Consider the following 22016-nt stretch of genomic DNA (forward strand, 5'->3'; position numbering starts at 1 on the left):
TATACCACCTTATACCCAGAGGTCTCAGAGCGGTTCACAGAAAACAATTCTTATCAAGAGGATGCTTTATCTCAAACTGATGGAAGAATTGGCTCCGTTTTATACATTTCAAATCTTCATACTAAGGTTTTATACATTTCAACCCTTCATACTAAGGTCCCCTAGGTGGATTACAACAATTAAAACACAACATTTGGATAGTGCCTTAGTAATGTTCTGCTCCCAAATAATCAGGTATCTTTTTGTGATGCAAAATTCTGGAAGTTTTTGAGTTGTTTCTGGAACTTATGATTGAAGCCTGATATAGGCACGTCACTGGACCATGCTATGCGGGACACGCTGTGCTATGCAAGCGCCGAAAGTCATTGCGGTGTAGGGGTTAAAGTGCTGGACTAGGATATGCGATATGCGAGAGCCGGGTTCAAACCCCCGCCTTGCCATGGAGCCCACTGGGTGACCTTGGGCTGTGGGGAGAATGAGAACTGTCTTTGCTGCCCTGAGCTCCTAGGGGGAAAGGTGACATATAACAACAACAGCAGCAACAACAACAACAACAACATGTCCTTGCCTAGCTGTGCAGAAGCACCCTACCCTTTCCAAGATGAGTTTTAACTGTGCAGTGTCTTCACTGCTATGGGTGTCTTTTAAATCAGGGTTAGAAACTGGTTTGCAAACCCTGGTTCAAGCTAACTCTGGCTAGTACCAATTCATGTGCGACATCGTTCCATAGTTAACCCCAACCAGGGAAAGGAACGAGGAGGATTCTGTAGGGATTGTGGAAGGAACTCCCCTTACCACACTTTAGAGATACAGTGGTACCTCGGATTACATACGCTTCAGGTTACATACGCTTCAGATTACAGACTCCACTAACCCAGAAATAGTCCTTCAGGTTAAGAACTTTGCTTCAGGATGAGAACAGAAATCATGCAGTGGCGGCATGGCGGCAGCAGGAGGCCCCATTAGCTAGAGCGGTGCTTCAGGTTAAGAACAGTTTCAGGTTAAGAACGGACCTCCGGAACGAATTAAGTTCTTAACCAGAGGTACCACTGTAGTGGCCGTTGCATCTGTGTTAAGCTGTTGACATTTGCCAAACTTGAAATTGGGAATGTTTATGTGCCAACAAACGTTGGATACCTTAATGGTGTTTATATTTAAAATTGTGGATGCGGAGTGAGCATGGTGGCATGCGGGATGACATTGTGACCTTGGTACCCATTCTCGTGTTGCAGGAGGAAAGCTTTTGGCTGAGAACGACTGGATCCTGTCTGAGCAGCCTTGTCCCCCGGCAGCCCCACAGGACCTACCAAGCAGCGCTTTGCGCTGAGCTGAAAAAGGTTGTCAGGGACATCCTGTCTTCTTCACCGCAACCACATGAGGTAAAGGAGCGGAAAGGCTTGAGGCATTTAGAGGATTTTTCTTACAGGTACTTTGGCAGGTTGTTCAGGTGAAGAGGGCTCTGAGATATCAAAGGGTGTTCCAGCTTGTGTAGATTTAGGGTTATTATCTGGAACCTCCGCTTACGGGGCAAAAGGCGTCGGCCCTATTTAAACAGGATATTGATCTCTGTTCAAAGCCATTCTCTGCTTTCTCAGGCAACTCTGCTTCCCAGTCTCGGGTTCTGTTCATTTTCAGCTTTCCTCAAGCCTCTTATCAGATGTCGAAACGAGAAACAGATTTGTTATCCCACCATCACTGACTGCCTTGGGCAAGTTCTCTGGGCGAAAAAATGTGATAGAGTTGTGTAAGTTTCCCAGCTGGCCTCCCTAGGGGTGGCAATCCTACAATAGATGAGAGTGCATTTGCGTCATAGGAAATGCTTTTACAGCAGCCTTGAAAACAGGCCAAAGAATTTGCTAGCCCACACAAATAGATACTAGCCCACCCATCGTGTGGTGCAGGGATAGCCTGAACAAGGGAGCTGGCTGTGGAAGAGTCTTTTCTTCTTGGGCATGGAAAGATTTGCTGCCTAGTTGCTTTGACATTATTAGTTCCCACCCCAGTTGAGTAGTCATTCGTTGATTTATTATGTGTAAATAGTAGTGTGAACTGTCTCTTGAAGGTACAAAGAGAAGAACGAAACCCTTTTATTTCAGAGGAGTCTCTAATTAAATAAATAACATACCCTGGTCTAATCCCAGATCCGGAATCCCTGTGGACATTATTGGGTTAGGTATATTGTGTGCAGGGCTTGCTCTGTCGCGAGATCACAAGCTCAGGTGTCCCTGCAGGTGCACAGGTCAGAAGGGGCACAATCGATTGTATACGTCAGGGGTGGGCAGACTTCAGGCTTCTGAGATCCACTTCGTTTGTTTTCTTACTACAACCTTGACATCCACCAAGTCGAGCCTGATGCAAAGGACAAGAAGCTCCTGGAGTCAGTATTATTTAGCGCTGAGTACTCTCCTGCCCACCTAGCAGTTTGAAAGCATGTCAAAGTGCAAGTAGATAAATCGGTACCACTCCGGTGGGAAGGTAAACAGCGTTTCTGTGCGCTGCTCTGGTTCTCTAGCAGCGGCTTAGTCATGCTGGCCACATGACCCGGAAGCTGTACGCCAGCTCCCTCGGCCAATAAAGCGAGATGAGCGCCGCAACCCCAGAGTTGTCAGCGACTGGACCTAATGGTCAGGGGTACCTTTACCTAGCTCTGAGTACTAGAACTGACTGAAGCTAATGGTTCTTCCCTATGAAAATCCACTCTGGTACCTCCCCTTCTTCGTTTCAGCAGCAGAACTGGGAGGGATATTGTTTTGTTGGTATTGCTAGGTCAGAGTCTGAAATATTTGCTGATTTACTTCAAATCTCCCAGAGACTGACCACTGCACCCACACTGACCCCCCCAGGAAGCATGTGGTGCAAATCTACCAAACTCAGATCATCACCCTTGACAAGGATAAACCAAAACCCTGAGAAGCACCACTGAATACTACTTTGCATCCCACAAAATGGAAAAGCATCTTGCTGCTGAAAAGATCAGACAGTGGTTTTTCTTGCAGTTCAAAATAAACAAGTGTGTATGTTGGTTATATGCTCTAAGTTTACCATTCGTTGGGCTTTGTGTGAGCTAAAAATCCAGATTGTTTTACATGGTTTTAAAAACTGGACTGCAAATTGGGCTCTTGCTGCAGAGAGAGAATTTTCACTGCCAACACCCTATGAGATTATTCTGCATGGCTTTCTAAAGCATGCATATCCCTGGGTATTTGGGGAAAGTGCTGGACTTTCAGCTGGCAACTCACAGACCTTAGAGGTTTGAGGGGGGTGAATTGTGAGGGTCTGATACATGTTTTGATTCCAGTGGTCAGTATAGGCCTGTGGGATATGGGTCCAGATCTACTTTCAGGGATCACACTGTGTAGAATTATGCAAGTCTCTGTTCATCCCTTTGTAAAATGGAAAGAAAAAAAAAACTTGTTGGGAAGAGGCGTTGGTGTTTCCCAGTATAGTGTGGGCTTCTAAACCTTGCTAAGATGAATAAAGTTTTATAAGTATTGCAGCTGTAGAAATTTTCCTGAGCTGCTGTGATCCTCATCTAGCCTTGTCAGCACCTGAGCTACTGCAGCAACATTCAGTCCTTCTGCAGTGCTGTGGGAAACCCTGGATGCACCAGTGACGACCCATAAAAGTATTGGCACAGTTTCCTAAGGGTTAGCACTGGTTTGGGGAGATGCTGCAATGAAGGCCCCTCTTGTGTGGTCCAGGGCTTTTCATATCATGGAAAAGATAGTCATTGCCATGGTTTCCTCACTCCTGCAATAACAGGAGTACCTTCACCCTGTGGTTGTGAGTTCTCTACCTGTGAAACTCTGATTACAAACTGTCCAAAGGGCAGTCCCTCATCCCTAATAGTGCTTTGAACCTTGAACAGCTGAAACAGCACCAGGGTTGTGAGTTAGTGCTGTAATATTAGCCCTGTGGAAAGATAACATTTCGCTAATGCCTGGCTGAAAATCAATCTAGCATGACACAAGTGAATATTAAATAGTATGTTTGTGCATGTCTGAAGGACTGGTTGTGTCCTCAAACCAGGGTAAGCCAAACTATGGCAGTGCAAATTCATGAACGTGCTGGTTCCTGAGGAGGAGATTGGAGCTGCATTGCTGCCCCAACCCTGGCTTTTTTGGTTTGGTCTAGCGTATTCTCCAAGCCTGGGATCATAGTTAGGGTCTCTCCTCCATGGCCACAATGTGCAGCCAAGGTTTTCCTTATTGTTTTGTACTGAAGTTCTCACCCTGGGCCAGCAGGGAGATACTGTAGATACTTATGCAAATAAGGGATCGAAAGTGACGTTCAGTGATTGGATAGTTTTAGAAAGTTGTTACAGTAACGTTATACTGGAGCTCTATATAAGCAGGCTGACTGAACCCTTCAGTTCAGTTCTGTCCTGGCCTGTGAATAAACAAGAGCTGTTTGAAGAATGCCTGTGTCGTCTGATATGTTCACCCACAACTTAACACTTATAGTTACAGGTCTTGGTTAAGGAGTCGTGATGGCAAGCTGTACTCCACTTCACCGCAAACCAGGCCAGTGAGGGAGCAGATGGAGAAATGAATAAACAACAGCAACAACAACCACAAACTACCAGATTTTAAAGCAACATTTTCTACAGGAATTTTAATTCAATCTTTCCCTTTCTCCCACAAAAACACACACTTTCTAGGTCATTATGTACCTCCAGGGGCAACTTCCTGCAGCTTAGGATAGGGCATGAAATAATGAAGTCAGTAGAAGAAACACAGGAGAGGAAGTTTTGGTTACACACCGAGTATAAGAAACATCCTAATAGCATCCTAAGAGAGTGCACTAGTCAGATAGGAATTTTGGACCAATGCAACTATGAAGTAGGACTGTCAGCTAACCAGAAACAAAGAAAGACTGCCCTTTCTTGTGGCTCCCATTGATACTGTACTTGATTCATAGGAATCGTTCAGTGTTTTTTCACAGCATGGAGATGAGTGCTATCTCCTGCTAAAGCCGGCTGATTAAGCTGGTATGAGAGCAGAGGAGGGTAATAAACAAACAAACAAACAAACAAACAAACAAATAAATAATAAAAGGTCACCGAGGCTGCAGTCCCATGCACACGAGTAAGCTCTATTGAACTTGAAGTGACTTATTTCTTAGTCAGCACCCACAGGAAGAACAGACTGCATGAGAGTGAGTATCTGCCTTTGCAACAGTGGTGGCAAAGATCTGTACTTATTTCTTGAACACAAATGCCGTTTGTTTGCACTGGGGATGCGGTATGACGTTGCTGTCCCAGTCTTGTGATTGCTGCTCACCCAATTTTAGCGCTTTATTCGCTTACGTATTTAGCCAGAATGGAACAATGATAACTTCAAGCAGTCCAACATGCTCCCTATGGGAGCTGTGAAATCTTTTTTTAGGGCTTGCCGGAATGTTTGGACAGACCTTAGTCAGCGTTTCTTCAGCTGCAGAAACTCCAGTCCTGAATATGTTATACAGTGGTACTTTGGTTTAAGAGCAGCTTAGTTTATGAACAACTTGGATTAAGAACGCCTCAAACCCAGAAGTAGGTGTTTTGGTTTGTGAACTTTGTCTTGGAAGCAGAACATGTTTCGCTTCCTGTTGAGTGTGTTCTATTTGTAAATTGAGTCCTCCGCTGCTATGGGAAAGCACGCCTTGGTTTAAGAAAGCTTTGGTTTAAGAACGGACTTCCGGAATGGATTAAGTTCATAAACCAAGGTACCACTGTATTGCTTAAAAGAAGTCAGTGGGATATGAGCCAGTCTTGCAAGTAAGATGACAAAAGGTACTAGCCAACAATACTCCTTTTTATGAGACCAGCAACTTCTATGAATCATTTGTGGTACACAAGTAACCCAAAAAGATTTAAAGAACCACCTCATTTTTGGGTTAGAAATGTTTGCCGGCCAGGCCTCTTGGCAAAACTGCTCAAAGATCTGCACTGACCGCTGATTTGTTACTGGGTGAAATTAAAGGTTCTAATATGGGCATTATGTATGAAAGGGATGCGGGTGGCGCTGTGGGTTAAACCACAGAGCCTAGGACTTGCTGATCAGAAGGTCGGCGGTTCGAATCCCCATGACGGGGTGAGCTCCCGTTGCTCGGTCCCTGCTCCTGCCAACCTAGCAGTTCAAAAGCACGTCAAAGTGCAAGTAGGTAAATAGGTACCACTCTGGTGGGAAGATAAACGGCGTTTCCGTGCGCTGCTCTGGTTCGCCAGAAGTGGCTTAGTCATGCTGGCCACATGACCCAGAAGCTGGACGCCGGCTCCCTCGGCCAAAAAGCGAGATGAGCACCACAACCCCAGAGTCGGTCACGACTGGACCTAATGGTCAGGGGTTCCTTTACCTTTAATATGGGTATATAAAGCCCTTAACAGCTTGGGACAGGTTTCGTTTAAGGGATTGCCATGCCCCGAACATGCTGATTTGATTGCTCCAATCTGCCTAACTTGCACTTTTACAATTGCCACATAATGTCCGTTGCTGAGGAGTTGTACCTGTAAAGTGTCAGCACTTCTGCTGTAAAACTCCCTGCCTATTGACATTGCAGGTGCCCTTGCTATGTTGCTTTTGATGCCTGCTAAAAATGCTATTTCCCCCCAGTCTACCCAGGTTTTAATAGTTTTTTAAATGTTACCTTTGTTTATAATGATTATATTTTTATGTCTATTCCACTGGTTATGGATTTTAGCTGGTTTCGTTAATTTACAAAGTTATTACTACACTGCTTGCAGAGCTCTGTAATTATTTCCTAAGTAAATACCGTATTTTTCGCTCTATAACACGCACCAGACCATAACACGCACGTAGTTTTTAGAGGAGGAAAACAAGAAAAAAAATATTCTAAACGAAATAGTGGATATATGATTTTTGTGGTTCATGCTGTGGCCACAGACATGTGATCTGACAGTGAGTTTGGAGTAGCCCAATGCAAAAATCCTGAGGATCCATGTGGATCCATGCTTTGTAACCACGGAGGAGGGAAGGAAGGGGAACCATGGATCCTCTGCTCACGACTGCAGCAGATCCCCCCGCCATCTGTAGGCATTTGCTCCATAACACGCACAGACATTTCCCCTTACTTTCTAGGAGGAAAAAAGTGAGTGTTATGGTGCAAAAAATACGGTAAATGATTCTAACTCATCTGTGATCACCGGTGATTGGGAAAGTGTACAAGAATATTTTAGGCAGCCCAGCTAGCCTCAGGATTGCAACCAGTGCATCCTCGTTTAAGAAAAGAACTTACCCGAACCCTGAGATAATCATCTAAGGCCCTTCTTCATGTGCCTCCTCCACGAGAGGTCCAGAGGGTGGCAACACGAGAACGGGGCCTTTTCTGCAGTGGCTCCTCCTTTGTGGAGTGCTCTCCCCAGGGAAGCTTACCTGGTCCTTTCATTACACACTTTTATGTCTTTGGCTTATTGACATCCAATGCTCTTTTAAATGTGTTGTGTGGTGGGGTGGGGAATTATTGGTTTGTTGTTCTTATTTTAATGATGTATTTTGGTGTTTTTTTATATTGCATTTTTACGTTGTGAACTGCCCTGAGATGAAGGTTAATATAAAAATTTAATGAATAAAAACACAAATAAAAAAGGGGGCAGGACCAGTTGCAGGGTTGCTGCCTTCCATCTCTCTACTTCTTCCATTGCAGAAAATGCTAGCTTGGGTTAAGGAGATGTTTCTCAAGAAAATGGCAAGGGGGAAAAGGCTAATGCCTCTCCCTTTGCACTGCGGCCTCAAACCAGATCAGGCCCCCTTTAGCTGCTATTTTAAAGTCTGAGCCAGGCACCCACAAGAGTCAATTGCACTTGGGCAAAAAAAACGAGAGGCACAAATACAAGATGGGTGACCCCTGGCTTGAGAGCAGTACATGTGAAAAGGATCTAGGAGTCTTGGTGGACCACAAACTTGACATGAGCCAAGAGTGTGACGCGGCAGCTAAAAAAGCCAATGCAATTCTGGGCTGCATCAATAGGAGTATAGCATCTAGATCAAGGGAAGTAATAGTGCCACTGTATTCTGCTCTGGTCAGACCTCACCTGGAGTACTGTGTCCAGTTCTGGGCACCACAGTTCAAGAAGGACACTGACAAACTGGAACGTGTCCAGAGGAGGGCAACCAAAATGGTCAAAGGCCTGGAAACGATGCCTTATGAGGAACGGCTAAGGGAGCTGGGCATGTTTAGCCTGGAGAAGAGGAGGTTAAGGGGTGATATGATAGCCATGTTCAAATATATAAAAGGATGTCACATAGAGGAGGGAGAAAGGTTGTTTTCTGCTGCTCCAGAGAAGCGGACACGGAGCAATGGATCCAAACTACAAGAAAGAAGATTCCACCTAAACATTAGGAAGAACTTCCTGACAGTAAGAGCTGTTCGACAGTGGAATTTGCTGCCAAGGAGTTAATGTGGAGTCTCCTTCTTTGGAGGTCTTTAAGCAGAGGCTTGACAACCATATGTCAGGAGTGCTCTGATGGTGTTTCCTGCTTGGCAGGGGGTTGGACTCGATGGCCCTTGTGGTCTCTTCCAACTCTATGATTCTATGTGTGTTTAACATCAGATCCCATACGGCTTCTGTGTCTAAGGCTGACTTGTTTAAAGAACTGTGATTCTTCTTGCAGGTCAGAATTTGTGTCCGTTGCTATGGAGTGAATTTTGCTGACATACTGGCTTGCCAGGGTCTTTGCCAAGAAAAGCCTTCCCTTCCATTCACTCCAGGTGAGCAGGTCCTTTTCAGTCCAGCTCACTTTGTTATAGTCCACTTCTCCCCCCCCCCCCGCCCAAACAGCACAAGCCCTGTTTAGGGAAGCTTTTAATGTTCGATGTATTACTGTATTTTAATATTGCGTTGGAAGCCACCTAGAGTGGGCGGGGTATAAATAAATTATTATTATTATTATTATTACGGATGGCCAACTACCAAGAGCCTGAGATCTACTTTCAGAATTAAAATCTGGCAGTGATCTACCCCTGTTTTTTTTTGGGGGGGGGTTCAGCTCAAAGTTGTGGAGCTTTTTTTGGGTCATGGGGGAGTTAAGGTCAGGCTTTTTTGGGGAGGGGAGTTCCATTTTTCGGGGGGGGGGGAGCGTCTCCACATCCATCATTCTGCCCAGACACTGAGATCCAGTGCCGAGGGCCTTCTGGCAGTTCCCTCACTGCAAGAAGCCAAGTTACAGGGAACCAGGCAGAGGGCCTTCTTGGTAGTGGCACCCGCCCTATGGAACACCCTCGCACCAGGTGTCAAAGAGAAGAACAACTACCAGACTTTTAGAAGACATCTGAAGGCAGCCCTGTTTAGGGAAGCTTTTAATGTTTAATATGTTATTGTATTGTAATGTTCTGTTGGAAGCCACCCAGAGTGGCTGGGGAAACCCAGCCGGATGGGCGGGGTATAAATAAATAATAATAATAATAATAATAATAATAATAATAATTATTATTATTATTATTATTATTATTATTATCACCCTTATTATTGAGGGAGGTTGCAGTTCAGAGGCAGGCAGATGAGGGGCAAAGTTAGGAAATCACAGGAGAGCCAGAACAACAACTGGCTGACAATTTGTCATTAGAAAGTCTTCCAGACTCTCCATCTCCCAGAACCTGGTGAGCCTTAAAAGTAGGAGAGCAAAGAGCTCAAAGACAGAGGGCACATAACAGCACCTGTAGGAGAGATGATGAGAATGATGAATGAGGAAGTGGGAGAGACAGGGGTGGAAATTCACTCGGGACAACACCATTATCCAAGAGGCTGGGTGCTATAGCCTCTCTCTGTAAAGACTGAAATAAAAAAGGATGCTAAGAAACTTTTCCTTGTCTTTATACTTTCCTGGGAAACCAGCCGAGAGCCACTGACAGCATCTTGACATTAGGTGACAATATTGGAGGGAATGAAAATGGAGGGAGAAACCAAATATATAGCCCCTGACCTCTACGGGACACCATTTTTCTTCCAGAGAGGGGCTGCAACAGCTGCATGCCTTATCTCAACAACCCTTAGGAAAGCTCTATAAAGTAACACACCATTTTCGCCCTCCAAATTGCGGGGGGGGGGGGGGAGGTGCTGAGAGAATGGTGGCTTGCCTGTGGCCATCTTGTGAGGTCAATGGCTGAGGTGAGACTTGAACCGGGAATTTTCTTTCTATATATATATATATGTTTCAAAAAAGTTACAAAAATGAAAAAAGAAAAGGAAAAAAGGAAAAAGAAAAAAAGGATACAAAGTACAGAAAAATAAAGACAGTTAAAAACATTTCTCTCTTTCCATGTCTTATCTTTCATTAACTTATTTCCCTGACCTCCTCACACCTCCCTTTTTTGTATTCTAGTTCACTTAAATATTCCAGCAAATCCTTTCCAACTTGGTTTTTATCCTAATAATTTATCTTATTATGTTATAATATCACATTCTGCTCTTTCAACAATTAAAAAAAACAATTTTTACCTAATCTTTTATATCATTTCTGCTAATACCACATTACTTCATTCCAATATCCTTCTAACATACCTGAATTTTACAATGTTTCTGTAGATAAACTTCCAATTTTCTTCCACTAACTCTTCACCTTGGTCTCGGATTCTGCAAGTCATCTCCGCCAGCTCCATATAGTCCATCACTTTCATCTGCCATTCTTCTCGGGTGGGTAAATCTTGTGTCTTCCAATACTTCGCGATGAGTATTCTTGCTGCTGTTGTTGCATACATAAAAAAGGTTCTATCCTTCTTTGACACCAATTGGCCAACCATGCCCAGGAGAAAGGCCTCTGGTTTCTTCAAGAAGGTATATTTAAATACCTTTTTAATTTCATTGTAGATCATCTCCCAGAAAGTCTTAATCCTTGGGCACGTCCACCAAAGGTGAAAGAATGTACCTTCAGTCTCTTTACATTTCCAACATTTGTTATCGGGTAAATGATAGATTTTTGCAAGCTTGACTGGTGTTATGTACCACCTGTATATCATTTTCATTATATTCTCTCTTAAGGCATTACATGCCGTAAACTTAATACCTGTGGTCCATAACTGCTCCCAGTCAGCCATCATAATGTTATGTCCAACGTCTTGAGCCCATTTAATCATAGCTGATTTCACCGTTTCATTTGAACCGGGAATTTTCTGCCCCTTGCTCTTAGGGCAGAAAAAACAACTATTACCAGTGAAGGCAAGCCGTGGCTATGTATCACATTTTTATGTTGTTATACAGCAGAGAAGGATGGAAGGATGTTTTTCCCTGCTGCACATTACTTGACTTGTTTCCTTGTGCTTCAGCCCCCGCCAAGCTCTGCTCTGGGAGGAGTGGGGATGATAATAATAATAATTCAACTTTTCCATCCATTTTTGAAAAACTTTGTTCAATGTTCTCTTTATTGTGCTTGTAGTGACACCTTCTGGTCATCCCTCAGCATTGATTTCTATTAAAGTTGTGTCTTTTGTGATATGCCCAAGCGTGTCCTGTGTGTGCTATAATTTGCAGTACTGGCAGGCAGGAAAATGCAGTCAGGAAAGAAGGATTATATCACCGTTGTTATTCATTGTTAGCATCTGTATTCTGTATGTTCGGTCCATTGAATGAAGCTCGCAGTAGGTGCAGAAGCAACAGATAATATATGCAGTAACACTATTCCTGATGTTCTTTTTTTAGGAATGGAGTTTTCTGGGGATGTGATGGAGACTGGTGAGGCTGTCAACAGCCTAAAGGAGGCGAGAGGAATTCATTGGGGCTGGAGGTGTCAAGAGAATTCTGGCAAAAATGACCAATATTTCCTTATTTGTCCCATGTTTGGAATGGAAATCAATTCACCAGACTGAATCACATTTTTAATCTATTTTTTCCCCAAAGGAAAGTTTATTGAATGCTGTTCTTTCAAACTGTTTTTAGGAAACCAGCTTAACGAGTTTCATTACATTAAGCAATATTAGCCTTATATTAAATAAATAATATTTGTGCAACAGTTTCAGTTGGGGCGGACTTCGCTCTGTCGCACTGAAGAAGGCCAGAAGCAGAGACATGGAGTCGTGCAAGGCAAAGGTATCAAATAGTTCAGGGGCCTAGTTGCTGCCCTGGGTGGTGCTGCTCAGTGGTGTAGCGTGGGGGGTGCAGGGGGGGCCGGCCGCACCAGGTTCAACATCTGAGGGTTAGGGTTAGGGTACGCAAATCCATGGGTTAGGGGGCACAAATTACTTGCCTTGCCCTGGGTGCTGACAACCCATGCTACGCCACTGGTGCTGCTTGCACAGATCCTGTTAGCTCCCATATCCAGTGGCGTAGCGTGGGGGTGCAGGGGGGGCCGGCTGCACCGGGCGCAACATCTGGGGGTTAGGGATAGGGGGCGCAAATCCACGGGTTAGGGGGTGCAAATTACTTGCCTTGCCCAGGGTGCTGTCAACCCACGCTACGCCACTGCCCATATCCCAGTTTGCCATTTGGATTAGAGCCAGGGGGATTGGCAAAATGATTGCAAAGCCGTTGCTGTCAGGTCAAGAGCGCTGCTTTCAACATGTCTGGATGTTTTACTGTTTTGCGGGGAGAAATGGTAGGGCATCGCTTTATCTCGTGTGTTGATAGCTTTCCATTGATGGCTTTTGGACTAGGGGGGTCGTGTAATTGGTGTGGCCAATACCAAAGCTCTGGCAGAGGAGCACCGTATTTTTCGCTCTATAGGACGCACCCGACCATAGGACACACCATGTTTTAGAGGGGGAGTGCAAGAAAAAAAATTCTCCCCCTCTCTCCTTCAGCGAAGCAGCAGGAGAAACAGAGCCCCTTCCATAAATATAGATGGGAAATGGCTGTGTATAGTGAATACTTATCTACTTTTAAAATTCTCATTCTTGATCTTATTTCTTCCTTTTCTTTATCTTCTTCATGTTCTTTTCTTTTTTATTTTACCTTTCATTTCTTTTCTTTATTGTGAATATTGTTTTGTAGAGGTGCAAATAATTGTAAATATGAGAAGAGGTAAAATGTTTTCTAATTTTCTATCGGTTACATGTATTTTTTCCTCTTTTTTGTATATTTGTATTTTTTCTAATTTGTACTCGACAAAATGAATAATAAATAAATAAAGCTCATCACGTGTCCATCTCTTCGTCCCACTTGGCGACGTCAGGCAACTTCATGTTTTGTCACATGAAATCGAGGAACATGGAGGCCTGCAGTAACTGGCCCAGCCTCTGGAAGTGCCGTGTATGGTAGGAGAGACTCCACAGCTGCTTTGATCCCTTCACATTGCAAGAGGCTCTCTGGCGTCTCATGCTTGAGGAGGGTTTCCACCACTGCCTGAGCCTCGAGATAGTTCCGCGAGTTTGTGTTCCACGTGATGGAAAACTTCAACACAGCCTCTGGAAGAAGGGGTTTGGAGAAGACATGTCAGGAAGGAGTGCAAGTTGCAGGCAGCGTGGCCACCTTGAACCAACACACCTCTCTTGCAAAGCGTGGCCAGGTCTGGGCACACATCTGACCTGCGCCTTTCTTCAAGGCAGGGAAGCAAATCCAACACCCCTCCCCACCTACTAGAAACAATTAATGATGGGAGGGGTGACTGAGTTTATTCCAGACTACATGGCTTGCAGGAATGGGTTTTATAATATTTATAAAAGTACAACAACAATATGCATTACAATCTTTGCTCTAGTATTACAGAGCTGATGGAGCTAATTTGAGGCTGTGTACACACCATACATTAAAAGCATTATCGCTTCTCCCCTGTAAGAATCCTAGGAACTGTAGATTACCCTTCTACCGCATAGCTACAATTTGTAGCACCCTTTACAAACTGCAATTCCCAGGATTCTTTGGGAGAAATGTGCTTTTAATGACTGTTTTTCCTGCAGCAGGCATGCTCAGCTACCCCTCTGGAAGCTCAATCCCACAGAAAGCTGTGACGGCCACCAACTTGGATGGTTTTATGCAGGAAAGGCTATCAATGGCCACTAGGTGCAATGGCTATGCTCTACCTCCACAGTCAGTGGCAGTAACGTTTGTGAACAGTAGTTGCTGGAAGATGCAGGAAGGGAATACAGAAAGCTCTTGTTTCCACAGGCCTCTGGTTGGCCACTGTGAGAACAGGATGCTGGACTAGACAGGCCAATGTGGCCTCATCCAGCAGGCACTTCTTATGTCCTTACGTGGTTCAAGGGTAGAGATTGTGAGAAGGCATCTTGCAAAGCAATCCCACCCCGCAAATAGCTTTGGAGCCTTCTTGCCTCTAGCCTAGCCCTCACCCCTTTTCCTGTTCCCGCTGGAGTCTTCTTTGGCTTGCCACACCTGCAGGCTCTCTTCCGGCCAACGCTGCCAATGACAGATCTTAAGAACTTGGGGTTGGTGAGATTCGGCAATCGCAGCACCTTGCGCCTGCTGGACCTCCTGAGCGGAGCGGGTTGTGTCTTGCTCCTTGTGAAGTAGGGTGAAATGTGAGGAGTGTTGCAAGCCGGTGCAGAGGCAGAAGGTCTGGCCGAGATGGTAGAGCACGGCTTCTCTGTCAGGGGCTTCTTCCTAACCCAGTGGAACACCAGTATCATACGCCTCTTAGATGGGTTGGACATGCTGAAGAAGGTGCTGGAGGCCCAAAGACCAGGGTGACTTCAAAGCGGAGGACGCAGCAGGCAGTTCCCTATCAATGGTGCCAAATCCAAGCAAATGTTAGCTCCAGTCCTGTTAAATCGAACCAGTAATTATGAATGTTAAATACAGTAAGGGATTAATTCCTCAGGCAGCATGAGAAGACTTTCTGTGGCTTTTGAGTAGATGGGAGCCCCCAACTACTGCCACTGTTGACAGCCTGTTGCCCCTTCACTCTGCTTGAATGGGTTATGTCACAATGGTTCCTTCATCAGGTGTTTGTGAGCATGAAAATGCTATTGGGAGTTTCAGCAATGAAGGCTCAGGCATAACATACTGTTTGAAAGTCTGAACATTTCCTCTTTTTTTATTTAACAAAATTTATATACCACTTTTATAATTTATATACAAATTATTAGGAGAGTAAGTTAAAAATATACTGTAGTTTATTCACTTATAGGCTAGTTTACTTTATTCCTTCTTATACTTCTATCCCACCTTTCCTCCACAGAGCATACACACTTCAGCCTCCACCTTCTCCATCTTATCCTGACAGCAATATTATGAGCTAGGGCCATAGCTCATGGTAGAACAACTGCTTAGCATGCAGAAGGCATCAGGTTCAGTCCCCAGCATCTCCTGGTGGGACTGGGAGCGCTCCCTCTGCGCTTCAGAGGCTTCGCGTTGCTATCGCTGAAGCCAAGGAGCCTGCATTCGCTCCACAGGACGCACACACATTTCCCCTTAATTTTTGGAGGGGAAAAAGTACGTCCTATAGAGCGAAATATACAGTACATTGCAGATCAAAAGGTAATTGAAAACAAGCCCCCAAAGTATCATTCTTTAGCGTTGCAGCGTGTAGACGTATAATCCATCAAAATATTGGCTGAGGCTATGTGTTAAGAGGGGGTTGCCTGTGAAACTTTGGGTTGGCATTTTTGGGAATTTTCATCATGACATTTTGGACAGCACTGAGCTGTGTTGTATCCTGAATCTAGCAAGTGCGGTTAGTTAATCTTCTGGCCAATCTTCTAATGAAAAAAGTGGCAACATCTTTATGTGTTTGGCCATATCTGTTACTACTTGGGCCCATTTGCTGTGTGTGTTCCTCTCATGCGCATGTATTGGAAGACAGCCAGGACTGCTTCAACTGCAGTGAAATTACCATATTTTCCCATGTTTAAGACTAGGTTCCCCCCCTAATAAATTATGTCAAAAGTTAGGGGGCATCTTATACACAGATAGTGCTGAGGCCATTTTCTTAAACCCGAATCCCCCCAAATAGGGGTATTATACATAGGGGTATTTTGAAGACGGAAAAATTTGGTACTCTGTGACCTCTGCTACAGTGCCTTATGAACAAGGGTGAGGCTGTAACACCCTGGACCTCTTCGTTGCTGAAGACCAGGGTGACAAACCGTAGACAGCAACCTTGGACTTGTGCTTATCTATTTAGAAAATCCTAACCTAGAGCAAAATAAACGAATGAATGAATTTTATTAGTTTGGTCACAGACTAGTTCCAGCCCACATACAATATCAAGGAAGTCATAAAACACGAAAGGGATACATTTGAATTTGCAATTAGGTAGAACAGGGACAATACAGATTTAGCAACAGTTTAAAAATATATAAATTAAAGCTTAGTCACTAACATATAACCTAAAATTATCATTTAAAACCTTAATCATTATGATAGCACAGCTTGTTCCCTAAGTTTTATGGCAATCACACAGAATTTGGCTGCCCTTAATGTGATCTTGGATGCGGGTGGCGCTGTGGGTTAAACCACAGAGTCTAGGACTTGCCGATCAGAAGGTCGGTGGTTCGAATCCCCACGATGGGATGAGCTCCTGTTGCTCGGTCCCTGCTCCTGCCAACCTAGCAGTTTGAAAGCACGTCAAAGTGCTAGTAGATAAATAGGTACCGCTCCAGCGGGAAGGTAAACAGTGTTTCCGTGTGCTGCTCTGGTTCGCCAGAAGCGGCTTAGTCATGCTGGCCACATGACCCGGAAGCTGTACGCCGGCTCCCTCGGCCAATAAAGCGAGATGAGCTCCGCAACCCCAGAGTCGGTCACGACTGGGGGTCCCTTTACCTAATGTGATCTCAGGATCCTTGTCCTCTACCAGGGATTTTAGACATTGAAGTTTGGATTCATTCGGAGATTTTTGTATAGCAGGGGTAATAAATACCGAGTGTATATTCCCGTAGAAACGGCAGCGTAACAAGGCATGAGAGACAGTTTCTACCTCCATCAAGCCGCTGGAGCAGACTCGTTCCACGTACGGTTTACCCTCAAATCTGCCCTGCAATATGGCAGATGGCAGCATGTTGAATCTAGCGAGGGTAAATGACCGTCTGAGCAAGATAAACATTTAAAACAAAAAGCCAGAGGGGTGGGAAAGGCCTTTGGAAAAAAAGACCTTTTTTTGGAAGTTTGGTATTTGTCTCTTTTGTGGAGCTCCTCTGGATGATCCCACCTGGAGTGGCTTATGAAGATGCTGCCCCTTTGCCCGTCTCCTATGGCACAGCCGTTCTGGCCCTTGAACCGAGAGCAAAGACGCAGTCAGGGTGAGTGGAGGAGGCACACAGATCAGCACGATTAAACCTTATTATGACTGGCCAACAAAATTCAGTTTCCTGTTGCAGTTCCTGGCTGCCTTGAAACATTCTTTGGTGTATGGTGATGGGATTAACCAGATCAGCGCAGCATTTTGAGTAAAGTTCAGGGTTGTTGTTCTATATTTCGGATCTTTTGCCGATATAGATGTTACACAAAAATGATATAAATAATGTAGAAATGTTTTGATTTTGTTGGTGGCTATAATATAAAACGGCTGCTTTTTCAGGCAGGGAGTCGGTACTGTGTTACTATGGGAACAATAAAGTTAGCAAAATGCTGGCTAAATAAGAAATCAATCAGGGAGATAGACTATTGTATACAAGTGGGGCAGGCAAGCAGGAGAAAGAGGCAGCAAGAAATGAGAAGGAAGAATCCAGTAGCCGCATCTAAGATGGAATCTACACACATATTAAAAAATGCTGCGAAAATGCTTTTTTAAAAAACCTTCTGAAAAATACATTGGATTTTGCATAGCTCACTGTCGCCACCTGGGGCCGATGTGGTCATTGACACTGTTGGTGGGGACATCTTCAAGGAGACATTTCACAGGTGGCCTGGGGCCTGCATCCTCTTCACGTGAAAAGCTTTCCCACATGCCATAGGATGACCTACAAGGTCATTCTATGGAGGGTTTACCTGGATTTGAGCTCTAAAGATCCATCTCCAAAGATCCCCCCTCCCCAAATTGGCCAATTATATTTTGGAATACCTGTGTGGGAACCAGCACAATGTAGTCCAAAACGTCTGGAGGGCACCAAGTTGGGGAAGTGCTATCTGAGGGGGTTTGTTTCTGACCTTGTATAATTCTGGCTTCTTCGTGGCCAATATCTGAAGAAGTCCAAGTGCTGTGCCATCTGGTTAGTATATATTTCATATATTTATTAATTTATATACTGCTCTTAATAATAAAAGATGACATAGCCAAATGCATGACAGAGCAAAATAAAACCACAAAACCATCTTAAACAGACAGAAGCAAGGCAAGGCCATTTCAGTGACAGATGTCCCAGGAACAATGTGGTAGCCTTTGGCTTGTCTAGCCTGTTTAAATCTGGGTGGCCCTTTTGCATAAAGCCAAAAGGAACTCGTTATGTACTGAAGTTCTCACCCTGGGCCAGCAGGGGGATACTGTACATAGTTATGCAAATGAAGGATCAAAAGTGACGTTCAGTGATTGGATAGTTTTTGAAAGTTGCTACAGTAATGTTATACTGGAGCTCTATATAAGCAGGCTGACTGAACCCTTCAGTTCAGTTCTGTTCTGGCCTCTGAATAAACAAGAGCTGTTTGAAGAATCGCTGTGTCGTCTGATATGTTCACCCACAACTTAACTGAACTGGCAACGATTAAGGATTATACTTGGCTGCCCTAAAAATCTGTTTAGCAGCCTCAAAGGGGCCTGATGTTCTAGCACTTTGAGTGCATGTTTGTAAATATGGCCTGCTTTCTTCATTTGTTGTGCACAATGCTTGAGCGTTGCTGCAGAGATATGTGTACACTGGCATCTTTGCAAAACTTATCGTGCCTTTGTGTTTGAATTCTTTTCAGGTAAATGAAGCCTTTGCACACGTGACGCAGCGTACGTCTACAGGAAAGGTGGTCATCCCCGTTAGTTAAGCCTGTCTTGAAGAAACCACCCTTGGCTCCATCCTGCTGAAGAGGAAGGAGACTGCCACCATGAAACCCAAATGATTCACTTAAGCCACTAAGGCAGTTTTGGATTCTGGGAGGGGATAGGAACACTGTGCAGGCCCATCCACTGAATGCATGGTATCCGTATAGCTTCTACCTGTCAGAACCTGTCAGGGAACTGCCATCGGAGCCAGGAGTGTAGGTAAGGCTCCCCAGCGATGCCGGAGAAGGGCCCAGCAGGGAGAGAGGGAACTCATCCACTGGGGAAGGAAATCAGTGTGACACCAGGAAGAAAGGGGAGCAGGGGAGGGCTTTGGAGAGATGTCTCCAGGACTCTTCCACAGAGACCAGCGGGGAGAGCACGGGTCCTCCGCTGGCCACGCCCACCCTGCGCAGAAGACTTCCGCGCAGGGAGGCTAGGCGGAGACTTGGCGTCAAAGAACTTTTATGCTGGAAGAAGTTCAGGAAACGCCCACTGACGGATTCTGCCAGTGACTGACACAGTCGCGGAGTAAGGGCTGTGCAGCCAGGGAAAGGTTTAACCAGGCAACTTTGCCAAGAGTAGAGGCAACTTACGCACGAGCAACCCCAATTCCCATTACAGAACCCAACAGTGTTGTATTTATATCCTTGCCTGCTTTTCGCCCAGCTTTCTTGCCATCTTCAAAAAATATTGGAGCAGCAGCAGCAGTGCTGGCATGTGCACAAGCCCCAGACTACACTCCTAGAGTATTCAAGCCTAGAGAATGAGACATTTCTGGCCATCCAAGTTGCCTGCAAGGGAGACTGCCTGCTTAGGAACCACTCTGAGTTCTTTGGAGGAAGAACAGTACAGAAGGGAGCAGTGTTTCCCAACCTTGGGCCTCCAGCTGTTTTTGGACTACAACTCCCATCATCCCCAGCTAGCAAGACCAGTGGTCAGGGATGATGGGAATTGTAGTTCAAAAACAGCTGGAGGCCCAAGGTTGGGAAACACTGAAGTAGAGCTGTCTCTAGTGGCATGCTCAGCACCTATTTTTGCTGCTGCTAGACCAGGCATAGGCAAATTTGGCCCTCCAGATGTTTTGGGACTACAACTCCCATCACCCCTAGCTAACAGGACCAGTGGTCAGGGATGATGGGAGTTGTAGTCCCCAAACATCTGGAGGGCTGAGTTTGCCTATGCCTGTGCTAGACTAAGAAGAAAGGAGGGGTAGAAGACAAAGGCTCAACCATCTGCCAAAGTGACTTTCCGGCAAAGCCCTTTATCTCCACTGCTGCTGCTGCCTCTGCTGCCCTGTTTCGTATCCATCTCAAGGCTGGCGAATGAGAAGCCAGGGGACCCTCTTGCCTACCCGTACTGCAGGGTGGAGAAGGCACCAGGTCTACTGGTGTTGTAAACTTCAGTAATCCTCATTTCCTCCTCCACTCCTGCTCTGCCAAGCTAATTCTCACCTGTGAGTGAGTCGGCATCCGCCTGCTTCAGGAGACAACAGGAGAGTGTGCCTTGGGGACAGCGGTGTGACGTTAACATATGAGAGTGCTGGAGGTGAAATAGTTAAACAAGTTACCCAATCAGAACCCGGGGGGTGGAGTCAGAGGGACTATAAAACCAGCTCTGGGAGGGGTGAAGGGTGAAGGGTGGAGTTTGTTGGGAGTTGGTTGGAGTGGGACAGAGTCTGTGGGTAGGTTGAGTTAGTGTAGCGAAATAAGCTGAGTCAGGAACAGTTAGGGGCTAGGAAGACAAGTACCGTATTTTTCGCTCTATAACATGCACCAGACCAAAACACGCACGTAGTTTTTAGAGGAGGAAAACAAGAAAAAAAATATTCTAAACAAAATAGTGGATATATGATTTTTGTGGTTCATGCTGTGGCCCTACAGACATGTGATCTGACAGTGAGTTTGGAGTAGCCCAATGCAAAAATCCTGAGGATCCATGTGGATCCATGCTTTGTAACCACAGAGGAGGGAAGGAAGGGGAACCATGGATCCTCTGCTCACGACTGCAGCAGATCCCCCCCGCCACCCGCAGGCATTCGCTCCATAACACGCACAGACATTTCCCCTTACTTTCTAGGAGGAAAAAAGTGAGTGTTATGGTGCAAAAAATACGGTAAATATCTGAGAGGTGGTTTAGTGAGTGAGAGCATGTAGCGGAAGTTATAGGTCTGGATAGGCACCCTATGATTGTAATGGACCGATACCCTTTATGAAACCACACGCTTGTTAAATTGAAATAAATAAACAGAAGTTTATGTTCCAGTTTAACCCTGACTGGACTCAGTATTGTACCAGCTAGGGCCTGGGTGGTGGCAGCGAGAAATAAAGTGGTGGCACAGGGATCAATAGACGGTGAAATGTCCGGGGACCCTGTGTGATCGCCACAGCGGGACGTCAAATCATTGGAGTTACAGCATCTGCTGCGACTATGTCAATGGAAGGCAGGTCCCACGGAGTGAGAGCCGAACCAGGCATTGCCCAAAGTTCTGTATTACTGCCCTCCACATGGTTTTGTGGTTTTTAAGCCAGAAGACACATTGGCCAGCTCAAGCATCACTCATTCAAGGCGAGTTCCGGCACGTCTTGTTCTAGAAAAATAGCACTGTGTCCAGTTATAAAAACTGTACAATAATAAAAACCCATTCCACGCAAAACAGAATCAGTAGCCTGGTTTCTACACAAACATACAAACACCTCCACCAGAGTTCAGGGAGACAATGTGAAAACACTCCCAAGGGGGCTGCAAGGCCAAGCCAGGAGGGGAGGTGGCTGGGAAGGGGCCTTGGCCTGTGGAGAGTCGTGAGAGCCAGACAGAGAGGCTTGGGGGGCCACCTTTGGGTTCCCCACCCCTGCCTTACAGCAATATGACCTAGCATGGGTGCAACTGCAAGTGCTTCAGTGTACACATCACATCAGTCCAGCACATGGCAATCTGGAACCCGTCCCTGGTCATCTGGTCACAAGGAAGTTTTCTCTTTTGCATGAGCAACATGCCCCGTGAGATTAAGCAAAAGCCTGCAGTAGTTTTACATCAACTGAAAACGTTTTGCTGGGTTTCCTCCACATCACCCCCTTCTCTGCCAAGTCCTCCTCTGGTTCCTAAGCCGTCTTCAGAAGCTATTCTCAGCCATCCTGAGATCTAGGCATGTGCTTAGTTTTAGGATGCCAATTTCTGTATGTTTTTATGTGTATGTTAGATGTGCAGCAGTGGTGTTACACAGAGAAAGAC

General features: G+C 45.3%; 1 protein-coding gene across 1 annotated transcript; it reads left to right on the top strand.

Moving 5' to 3' along the window:
- Window positions 1-1187: 1187 nt before the first annotated feature.
- Window positions 1188-18886, top strand: LOC309372195 (quinone oxidoreductase-like protein 2; the record flags this gene model as incomplete). Its single annotated transcript, XM_081915492.1, has 5 exons — window positions 1188-1379; window positions 8613-8709; window positions 11633-11691; window positions 17012-17121; window positions 18661-18886. The coding sequence occupies 5 exons, from the start codon at window positions 1188-1190 to the stop codon at window positions 18788-18790; spliced, it is 588 nt and encodes a 195-aa protein (XP_081771618.1). The 3' UTR covers window positions 18791-18886.
- Window positions 18887-22016: the final 3130 nt, after the last annotated feature.

Source organism: Podarcis melisellensis, assembly GCF_964234715.1.
Source record: "Podarcis melisellensis genome assembly, chromosome: 6".
Taxonomy (NCBI): Eukaryota; Metazoa; Chordata; class Lepidosauria; order Squamata; family Lacertidae; genus Podarcis; species Podarcis melisellensis.